This window comes from Anastrepha ludens, chromosome 5 (genome assembly GCF_028408465.1).
Source record: "Anastrepha ludens isolate Willacy chromosome 5, idAnaLude1.1, whole genome shotgun sequence".
NCBI lineage: Eukaryota > Metazoa > Arthropoda > Insecta > Diptera > Tephritidae > Anastrepha > Anastrepha ludens.
Window position 1 is genome coordinate 22,437,641 of NC_071501.1, and position 11,310 is coordinate 22,448,950.

Consider the following 11,310-nt stretch of genomic DNA (forward strand, 5'->3'; position numbering starts at 1 on the left):
ATTGTGTAAGCACTATTCCCATATAATAGTACGAGCATATTTTAGTGGTTCCAGTGATCTTACGGTCAGACATACATACATACATGCATATATGTATATGTGTATGCATTCAAACTTATTGTTACTTACCTATTTACGAGTATGTTTGTATGTATCTGATTTTTTAATATTACATGCATATGTATACATGTACATATAATATATATACCAGCTAAGGTTATTTGTTGAGATAATCAGCGTTTATTCAATGCTGTAGCAAAAAAAATATTTGCTTGCTCTTTGGCTACAAAATTTGCCATTTAAATTATTTCACTTTGACTTAAAAACGGTTTTGAATATTTCAAATGTACCTATGATACTTTTATATTTTTCATAATATGGGTATTAATATATTTACACTGAGAAACATAAAATATTGGCAAGATTACTTTCGCACCAACTTCACTGGCCAGGAGAGATTAGGCACGCCGCAAGCTTCCTGCAGGCTCAGAAACAGAAACACTTTAGCATTTGCAACATAGCGGCAGAGCTATTTCCTCTATGCAGAAGGTTTATAGCCAAGAAGACACGGACACATTGACTATTGAAGAAACTGTAATGGCGATAAAAAATCAGAAACCATCCTGTGTTTGTCTCGCATTATAAGGGGACTTTCCAAAGTGACAGCTAGATGTCAGTAGTGAATAATTCCAGGACGGTACCTTTTCTTTATGTCATCCTTGGCATTTGTCACAGATTTACACTTTTACCCGATAGAACGAGGCGTTAAAATTATTGAAACTTATGAAAATGGTCGTGATCGAACTTTAAGAATAAAATATCACAAAATTCGTAATTTTTTTTTAGTGGAAATAATCATCCGAATGAGCCGACAATTCAAAGAGTGGTGAAAAAATTTCAAGAAACTATTTCTGTCGAGTATAGAAAATAGGACTGGCAAAAAAAAAACTGGACATTCTGTTGAGAATATTGCCGTTGTAGCGCAAAGTGTTGCTGAGCAACCTTCCGCATCTTGATATCTCGACGTTCTCAACAATTAGGCATTCATGAATCGACTGTTTGGCGGATTTTACCTGTAGACCTATTCATTTAAATGATGTAATTTTTCACATACTATAATTGTTATGAGCCGTATTTTGAATAAAAAAGTGAAACCTTTGAAGAAACTAAATTTTTACATATTTTATTTTAAAACAATATCTAGGCGTGTTTTTTGAAAGACCCTTTATAAGTAAAGGAGAAGTCAAGAATTTTTATGTCCAAGGTTTTTTAGTGTTAGTTGTTAAATGACACTCCAAAGTATTGTTTACAAATGCGTGGAAGCATTTTGCCGAGAGTAAACGCGAAAAAAGAAAATTTGTAATGGATTTCAACGGTAATAGTGTGAAAATCACTACCACCAAAGCGGCAGGCAACAAGTCAGACTTGAGAGAACAAAGGAGTTGCTTCGCTTGGCCAAAAGCAGTCAACTTCCGAACATTGTGTTTTCTGACGAGAACATTTTTTTAAATTGAGCAATTCGAAAACTCCCAAACCGATAGGGTTTATTTGATCGACCGGTCATACGACGGTCAGTCATCGATTGGCCACCAGGAGGCAGCACCCGCCACAGGTAATGGTTTAAGCCGCTGTAACCCCATATGGGCGTCCTCCAATCGTTTTCTTCGAGCCTGGCGCCAAGATAAATGCGAAATATTATCGGGAGAGTAATCTGAGGCTGTTTTGAGGCCGTGGGCGAACAAAAATTTTGGTGGCAGTCCATGGGCGTTTCAACAGGGCTCAGCACCGTCTCACAATGCTCGAGTGAACCAAGAATCGTTAAAAAACAACGTTCCGAATAATAACGTCCACACAATGGCTCTTAAATTCAGCAGACGCGAATCCGAAGGATTATTCTTTTTGGGACATTTTGGCGAGTCAGGTTCGAACTAAAAGATTCACCAGTGTTGGGCCCTGAAAAAAGCCAGTGTCCGCGAGTGGAACAAAATACCTGCAAGTCACATTCGGGCAGATTGTGATTCGTTTCTGGACCGTCTCAAGGCCATAGTCAAGGCAAAAGGTGGTTATATCAAGCAAAAGTAAATCGATTCTTAATTTTGTATTATTTTCACACATTTTTTACTTTGAATTAAATAAAAGTAATTTTCCAAACTAAATTGATGGCCTTTTTAATTGGTTACACTTCGAGTGCCGGACCGGTGTACACTTCCTTTTAACGTTGACTGTATATCACTTAGGCCAAAGTAGCACTTTTTGCCAAGAGTGGAAAAGGGAAGGGTAGATATGAAATTCTTACATTCGTTGAGTATTGAGTTATCCTTATTTTATTACATTTTATTTGGAAGGAGAAGTCATTCGAGTGAAGTGAATCGGCCTCAAAGCTTATATTTGACTCTGACTAGAAATTTTAATGAAACCACTTTACTGATTAAAAAAACAATAATTGGCACGTACACTTCTGTTAGGTATTGGCCCCCTTCTATTTGTGGCGGTCTTCTTGAACTTTGATTTTATGAGAAGCCTTTTCATGGCAGAAATATACTCGGTGGCTTGCCATCGCCTGCCGAGGGGCGTCCGCTATTAAAAAATACTTTTTCTATCATTATGTTGTTTCATGCACGGATACTCGAGCATACGCACTCCCGAATATTAGTCACGCACCAACAATTCGGCTACGGCCACCGCCTTTCAGCTACTTGGCTGATTATATGCATATTTAAACAGAATCCGAAATTAATTTGGCCCAAAAAATGATGATTTTCAATAATTTTTTTTTGCTAATCAGTTGCTTTATTTTATAAAAATAAAAACATGCAAAATTTATCGCTGTTTGTGTGGAGCCCGTTTCTCCAGAAGTCCCTTGCGGTGATCAACACAAGTCCTTGGAGATTCGTCTAAAATCGATCGGACAAGAGAAATTAGTTTTATTAATAGATAATCTTGTACCTGATCGAAGCTTTTTTTTCAAAATTAACAATATGGCGGCCTCAGAAAATATTTTTCAGATTTTCGAGAAAAACCCACAATTAATTGTTTAAAAAGTCTTTTATTTTTTTCAAAAGCAGTTTAAATTTTATTGAAATCTATCAAGCGGTTTTCAAGTTAGAGTGATCACCAGTTCAAAAAACATAATTTTGAGAAAAACGCATTTGAAGTTTTGCTATCGAGCGCCCGAGCGCCCTTTGTTAATTGTTGAATAACTTGAAATGTATTTGTCGGACTCACTTCAAATTTTCACACAATATTTTTAAGATATTATACTTTAAGAAAATGCAAAAACAAATCAAATTTTTGAAAATTCTGACTACCCCTAACCCCCTTAAGGTTATCTACTGGTGTTCTTAAATAAGGCTTAGTTATATTTCTGATAGAAAGGAATAGAAACTTCATAAGAAACTTCAAATTACACGGGCTTGATCTTGAAATCAATGCTAACTAACAGTTTACAACGAATTTTATTTCGTTTGTAACAAAAAAAAAAAACAATTCAGTCCTAATAATAGTATTTTAATTACGAATTTGAAAGATTGAATCAGAACTTCTGCCTCATTTTGGTGTGCGTTTGAATGTTTCGTGCTATTGGGATGCCCAGAGTTTGATGCCTAAGCTGAACACTTACGTTATGCTTTTTCATTGAAATGGTTTTAATCAGCCCACATTGAAAATGATACCCGCATTTTATTTACGTTACTAAGTTGTAGTTCTTATATTTACACAAACATGTACTAATATAAGTATGTATGAATGTATTGGGGAATAAGCATCCAGATGAAGCAAAAATTCAATTCAGAGATGCTATAAATGAACGTGCCTTATGCAATAACAAAGTATCGAATTACAAATTTATCCCTAACACGCAAATTTACTACATAAATGCCTATGTATAAGAACGTATGTGGTTATACACATACATACATATATAATTGCCGCATACATCGTTCATTAGTTGTTTGGTCGAACTCCTCTCACACTTTTGGCGTGCATCTTTATGTTGTGCTATAAAAGGGGATACCTTCAGTTTTTTACCGCTCCAAACGGCAGATGGGTTTTTAAGAGAACCTTTTTCATGACAGAAATACATTCAGATGTTTGTAATTGCCAACTGGGCGGGTCACCACTATTAGGAAACCCACAGTGGATTTCGAACCCCGATCAATCGAATGTTAGTCACTCCCAACTCACTCGGCTATGGCAACATAATTATGTTTCCTCGCTTACCACACACCATGCAAACATGCTAACATGTTTAATATAAATAAATAATATAATAAATATAGCTCGTTTCTGACTCGACATAAATATAGCAACAATAGCTGGTCAAAAGCTTACGAGCGAAGCATTTGGTAGCTACAATTTAATTATTTTGGCATTAACATTAGTTGTGTTCGCTAATACAAAAATTTGTAAGCTATTCTTAATTTTTGCAAGTAGGCACTCGTTAATACTAGAGGGCGAGCGAAGTTCGGCTTTGACTACAGTTTGGGACACATTCGGCCACAAAATTTCGGTTTGGCTTCGATCAAAAAAAACATTTCTTTACATTTTTTTATAAAAAAAATTTATAAACTTTTAATTTTTGTAACTTCTTTTTAATAGTGGTATCAAAGCCCACTTTTTTTAAATTCTTTGAAAAATCTGCTACATAGTATTATTTTCTTCTCCATCGAGTGTGACTAGTGCTGCAAGTTAGCTCTGTACCGGTAGACGGTGGCTTTAGGAAGGTGAAAGCGTCGATAAGCTAATGCAGCTAGTAATCAAACGAAGTTTGGGAGCCAGAACCTTCTTTAGTTAGGCAGCTAACAAAAGAAACGTTGAGAGTTGCGCTTTCTGATTTCGAAAAGAGAACGAGCATCCGTCTTCAAAATTATCCCGATGAAAAAACCACAATAAGGTATTCCAAGAAGTATTGCAAATAAATATTGCAAAATAAGGAGAAAGGAGAACAAAGCAGACAAAGTTGAACGAATATTTTTAGTCCATCAATCAAGAACGGAAATTGGCGACGATTTTTTTTTGTAATTTTGTTTTTTTTAATCTTTTGCTTCTTGTTTTTTTCTTTGTTTTTGTGTTTCCTTTTATTTCTAAGTAACCATTCTTATAGCAAATAAAAAGAATAAAATACCTGATGAGCTTTAGGGATTACATATGTACGTCCAGCAGCGCCAAAAATGCGCTAAAAAACTGTTTTTAGAAGGGATAACAATAGAAATAAATATATTTAAAAAAATTGTATACATTGTTTATTAGTACTTAAACATTATAAAAAATGTATTTCAATTTGTCTTTACAAAAATTAGTATATAAAAAATCACTTGACCCAAAGTACAATGAAAAAAATGCTCCACGGTCTGCATCATTTCTCCTTGAAATATTGATGGACCTGTAAAAAGTAAAAAATTTTTGTAAAATAAAATTGTAGTTATAGTCTGTCGAGCCGGATTTTTGAATTTCGAAAAATTTTTCAATTTACGGCATTTAAAAAAAAAAAAGATGCGTTTTACGTCATAAATGTCACACTTTAATTATGTTTACAAAATTGTTTAATAAAAATAACACTTTCGAATATTAAAAAAAAATCGCAACAAAAAATATTAAAAACTGTATCATGTTATAATGCAGACCGTGCCGGTAGTAGTAGTAGTTTCGAGAAAAACGAGTTTAAAGTTTGAGGTGCAGGAGCGAGCGTACAGGTCTCTACCTAGTTAATGGGCTGTAGAAGCTATAATATTCTGAACTTCTGCATGAAAATTTCACAGTATATTCTTAAGATACTACACTTTTGAAATATCAAAAAAAATCGATTTTTTTTTAATTCTGGACGTATATAACCCCTTAACCCTTTATACGTATATTGTTTTTATTTTTATTTTTTATTGGGTCCAATCTGACTTAATTTGTTCGCATTTCTATGAAAACAATTGATTCACGGCGTTTTGCTTTACGGCCAAGTATTCCCGAACCTATATGGGCCGTTCAGCGAGGTATGGGTGTATATGTTATAAGCTGAAATTAATGTAATTGAAACTTCTCATGCCTCACTCATGCCTCCTCATGTATACCCTAGAAAGCCTTCTCAACGAGGCTTCCATGCCCCCGATCAAGAAGCGCAGTAAAATGCTCAGCAAGCAATTCCTGCTTGGGTGTTACCATAGGAATCAGCCTTGCAAACATTTGCTAGAACCTGAGCCACCTCCCAAGCGAATTAAAAGGCTTCTCTTTGACTACACCGACAAGATCCATGACCAAACATGACTGCAACTACTGAATCGGACATTAAGCGACATTCATCGGGCGACTTCCACCACATTTTCATCAGTTTTCGATCGACGGCCTGCCTCTACGTTCGTCATCCACGATAGACCCATAACCTCTTATGCTTCATGTCACTCGTGAACGGCTGTTTTCTTTGGAGTATAATTGCCGAGACAGTTTACCAACGTTGAATCCAATACAAACTCGTTGGAGAGAGATTCTCTGCTGAATTTCAAGATTTGACTTCAAGGCTGCTGATTCCTAAATAACCGAAGTCTCTTGCAACTTCAAAAACATAGCAGTAACGTACCATAACTGGGTACCGACAAGCGAATACGCCGACTGTTTGTTTGATGTCAGCAGGTATTTCGTCTTGTCATTGTTCATAACTAGATCCATTCGCGTTGCTTCTTTATCTACCTTAGAAAAGACAGAACTAAGAACCCGGTTGTTAAGGCCAATGATGTGAATATCATCGGCATACGCCAAGTTCTTTCCTATTGTAGCATTATGTTAAATAAGTCACACGACAGGGAGTCACCCATGTCTGAAACTTCGTATGGTATCAAATGGCTCGGAGAGGTCTTTCCCAATTCTGACGTAGTAAGTAGTTGGTGTCGTTTTGAATTTGTTAATGCAATTTTTAGGAAACGGAGGCAGTCGTATAAGAATGCTTGGATAATTTAAAAGTTCAGTGATGTCTTTCTAATTCTTAAGCCTTCCATCTGTTATGTACTGGTCTGTTTAAGACCGGTTTTCCGGCGACTCCAACTCTGTACTCTCTATTTGTTTTCAGTTTTTTTTGTAATGGTACCATATTGTTTGTGTCTGTCTGTAAAGTCTGTTAACATTCTCAACTACTGTACTAAATTTGATTTTGGTTAGCTTTCTATTAGCCACTGTATCTCGGTTTGGGTTGGGTTATTGTTTTCAGACAGCTTAGGATAATCAATCTCCTCTATCAGGTAGACCGAAACGACATGTTGTTGTTGCTGTTGTCCTAGCGTATTAAGACACGTTACTTTTTGAATATTTCAAATGCCAAACAATAATAATCAAATTCTTAAATATTTATTTTTAAACTAAAATAATCTTATTGAAAAACAAAACTCAACTAGTTTTAGTGCAACGTTGTATACGATCTCTGCAATTCACCCGTATTACTTTGTGTAGCGGTACTGTCTCTTGTTGATGTCATCATAGTTTCTACCCGTTGACTTGTTTCGCGCATAACACCACTAAAATCAGGTAGCTCTGGCAAATCCAAAGTTAAATGAGCGGAGAATCGTTTATAAACTGAACTGCTCGTCGATTCTTTTTTGGATTTGCTTTTAATCTCACCAAACTTTAACTGTTGTTTCAGAAATATTGACGTTTTTATCATTTCCTGAATGTTTTTGAAAATTGCCTCCGAATGTTCCACACCTTTTACTGCCCTAAGTATACATACAAATGAAACGATATTTAAAATTTGCCGCATATCACGAAGACCAAATGCAATTTTACCCAACTGCATATTCCATGTCATAGCAATGCCCTTGTAAATTCGTTTGCAACTGTATTACTTCCGCTCTTTTGTCTGATATTGGTTGCAGCACCTTTCGGACATGCTCCTGTATGCGAAAGAATGCCAATGATGGATCATTAGCAACAATATGTATGTTTTCACATATTTTCTCTGAAGCTGCATATATAAACTAATTATTATTAATTACACAAAGAATTATGCATTTACTTTTCTTAGTTTTGAAAGCCAAATCTGCGTCCTGTGGAGTCATGGTTTTATTTTTAATCCAAACTAGTCTTTGGCTGAAGTACAAATTTATAAACAAAACAATGATATAAAAATCAATAATGAATCAGATGGCTGCCGATTAACACTGTAATTATCGAAGTAACTGGAATTAATCGATGAGTGGTGATTGGTCACCGATGTGCTTTAAATAAATTTCAGTCGTAAATTTGGAATATAAATAATTTTTTTTTAATTTTTATATTTATACAATAAAATATGCTACATGAATTTAATATATACGCCTAATTCTCTTTTTAAACGAATCAAATTCGTGTAAAAAAGAAAAAAAATTTCTGCACGTATTGTTTTAAAACGATTTTCAATATTAGATGAATTTTTCTGGAATCCTATACAAATTTTAGATTTAAGAAAAAGTTGAACTCAAATAAATCTCTGTTAGTGATTTTGCTAAACCCAATTCGAAGTAGAAAAAACCGACGGAGGTCTCTGCTCGGACTATTGAACTGCAAGCTCTCAAGCGAGGGAGGGAAATCAATTCTGCCAATGGTCAAGTCAGACTTTAACACAGCCTAGTTTTTCTTAGTTCAGTCTTATCCCAGTGGATATTTTTATACTTAAAAACTATCTATATAATAATTTTAGTTTTTAAGATATCTTCTAAAAAATGTGTATTGGCATAAAAAGTTGAACGAATTTGTTTAACTACAAAAAACAATAAAACTAATTTTAAAAAATGTGTATGTTAAATTTTTAGAATTTCATAAAACCACTTTGATATACTTAAATATTTCTATAATTTTGTAAAACTACTAAAATATTTATTTTCTCCGAGTTAAATGAAAAGTAGTTAAAATTTACTACGGTATGAATTGGCAACCTGGTCAAATTATCGACGAAATTAGGTCATCGCAATAACATCTGTAGGCTATTAAATAAAACTAGTGGATGAAGGGTTACTGTTTACCTAGTAATCTACGTTTTTATAAAAGAAAATGTTACGCAGCTTGTGTAGTCGGCTGGAGCCACTTAAGTATGAGCAAATTCGAATATTTTCTCAAATGGTAAACATGAATTAAATTCTCAATTCTTTTGCAGTTTAGTATGTGGCTACACGCGTGCGATGTCGGCATATCCGCCACATTATATTGAAGCCATATTCTCCAAAAAGCAACAGCTCAGCCTGAAGGAAACTGATGAGTACATCAAGCTCTCGCATTTGCCGGTAAGAGCGGCCAAGAACGATGATTCGGAGTCAATTTTTCATAACAAATTGGTAAACAAAATGATAAATTATATAACGAAAGGTGGAAACAAGAAGCTAGCACGAGAACTGCTTACAAAGTCGTTTGAATGTATCAAACGCATACAAATTGAACGCATAAACTTAAATGCCGATGCGAAAAATACAATAACAGCCGACCCTGAGCAGTTGCTAATTAAGGCGATAGAGAACAGTCGCCCATTATTACAGTTGACTGCAATTAAGCGAGGTGGCGTCAAGTATCAAGTACCCGTGCCAGTGACTGAGAAGCGGTCATATTTTTTAGCCATGAAATGGATTCTCGAAGCAGCTAGAGAAAAGGAGAGAAAGGTACATTTACCAGAAAAGTTGGCATGGGAAGTGCTAGATGCTGCATATAATCAAGGACGGGTAGTCAAAAGGAAGAATGATTTACATCGCCAATGCGAAAGCAATCGGGCTTATGCACATTACAGATGGAGTTAGAAAGTTGCTATTAAATGTAGTGCCTTTTGTTTAAACTCGTCACCAAATAAAAATTTATTATACTGAAAATGTTGCAATTATAGAAATCTCAAATTAGGTGGGTAATCTTCTTTCCAGTCAGATTCCGCTGGATCACATGGCCTGCATAAATTCTACTAGCAGTTACTGCATTTCTAGGGGCAAATGCCTTGGATATAATTGACTTTGGGCGTTGTTATTGTTGTAACAAAATGAAGCATTCCTCCATACAATGCTGGAGAAACTACTGACGGCAATCCTTGGTATCAAATTAAAGTCGGTGCGAAATGTCACTTTTGGTTCTGACACTCGGATATGAATGAAAATGAGGTTATAAACCTATGTTCTGAGATTAATTAGAGCCGGATGCGATTATGCATACGTAGAAAATTCAATTTCTCGATGCAATGAAGTATTAAACCTCAAAGGATGACAACGCCGCTTTGTTTTGGGACCATATTTTCCAACGCCTTTGTTGTTGTTGTAACAGCATAATCATTCCCCATACATATACTATATGGGGAATGCTGCTGAAGTGACAGCCCTTGGCCGGATATAAATCCGGGTCGTTCCGGTAACTTAGAACCGACTGTCGTGGGAACGAACCTTTGTCTTCAGGTGTTGTTGTTGTAGCAGCATAAACATTCCCTGTGCATATGGATGAGATCACTTTTCCTTTATCAAAAGGAAACCCACCCGGCCTCCGAAACTCACTATTTTACAAGGTGGTGGAAAAATAAACCATTCTGTTTATGAATAACTTGTTTTACTACATATCTAAATAAATTGGAGTGAGGTAAATCCTTATTTTGACCTGTATGCACTCCATTACTTGTCTGTTTGTGTACTGCAGCTGTTTAGTTCACAAGTGTCAAATACGATTGACATACGACGCCATTTGCAAAAATTAGAAATCTTCCTATAGGGTGATTAATTTTGCGCCGCCTTGTATTTACCATCAAAAATGCATGAAACAGCAAAATGATGGAAAAAGTATTTTATAATAGCGGTCATCCCTCGGTTGACAATGGCAAACCTCCAAGAGTATTTCTGCCTTGAAAAAGCTGCTCATTAGAGATTAGCTTCTTTATGAGGTTTGCACTTCAACCCCATGGTTTTTTGTGCTCTATACTCTTCACAGTACCTTATCTAGACACAGTTCCCTTATAAAACTCAAAATGGAGTTGGGTTGGAATGAGCGAATGTATTTAATCTGCTGCTGCAGTTGGCCAAGATGATTTAACCTTCTCCGCGTTATAACGCTGCATTCAAAGGGAAGGTGCATTGGAGTCTCCTGAGATTGGCCGCAGAAACACCAAATCCCAATCATGTGCAGATGACTTCGCAGTCTGCAGTGGCCTGTGAGAACGCCCGTGAGCATTCTAAGTTTATCCTTGCGGAGGGTTATGAGTTTTTTTAAACCTCTTTTCGTTGTATCAACCCTTGGTTGTAAATTCCAGCGCCTATGCCTTCTCGAAGACATCCCGAGTGGGCTTAAACTGTAGATCTCTCCATTTGTGGAGCATCAAGACCAAGGCCACTATTAAGAGGAGGAGCA

At 35.8% G+C, this 11,310-nt stretch overlaps 2 protein-coding genes across 2 annotated transcripts; one reads left to right on the forward strand and one right to left on the reverse strand.

The window, feature by feature from the left end:
* Positions 1–5,282: 5,282 nt before the first annotated feature.
* Positions 5,283–8,130, reverse strand: LOC128863368 (BLOC-1-related complex subunit 8 homolog). Its single transcript, XM_054102495.1, has 4 exons — positions 7,988–8,130; positions 7,759–7,936; positions 7,368–7,688; positions 5,283–5,380 (listed from the first exon to the last, which is right to left on the reverse strand). Exons 1-3 carry the CDS (start codon positions 8,028–8,030, stop codon positions 7,373–7,375), a joined length of 537 nt encoding a protein of 178 aa, XP_053958470.1. The 5' UTR covers positions 8,031–8,130; the 3' UTR covers positions 5,283–5,380; positions 7,368–7,372.
* A 780-nt stretch (positions 8,131–8,910) lies between these two features.
* LOC128863223 (28S ribosomal protein S7, mitochondrial) lies at positions 8,911–9,769 on the forward strand. The gene is made up of 2 exons (XM_054102273.1): positions 8,911–9,038; positions 9,104–9,769. Exons 1-2 carry the CDS (start codon positions 9,001–9,003, stop codon positions 9,732–9,734), a joined length of 669 nt encoding a protein of 222 aa, XP_053958248.1. The 5' UTR covers positions 8,911–9,000; the 3' UTR covers positions 9,735–9,769.
* The last annotated feature ends 1,541 nt before the right edge of the window (positions 9,770–11,310 follow it).

Bases quoted from the DNA above. Each gene is read 5' to 3' on its own strand.
- LOC128863368 (XM_054102495.1), bottom strand. From the start codon at position 8,030: ATGACTCCACAGGACGCAGATTTGGCTTTCAAAACTAAGAAAA. The intron at 7,937-7,987 runs GTAAATGCATAA...TTATATATGCAG, and splicing joins GGCTTTCAAAACTAAGAAAA to CTTCAGAGAAAATATGTGAA. The intron at 7,689-7,758 runs GTAAAATTGCAT...ATGTATACTTAG, and splicing joins GACATGGAATATGCAGTTGG to GGCAGTAAAAGGTGTGGAAC.
- LOC128863223 (XM_054102273.1), top strand. From the start codon at position 9,001: ATGTTACGCAGCTTGTGTAGTCGGCTGGAGCCACTTAA. The intron at 9,039-9,103 runs GTATGAGCAAAT...ATTCTTTTGCAG, and splicing joins AGTCGGCTGGAGCCACTTAA to TTTAGTATGTGGCTACACGC.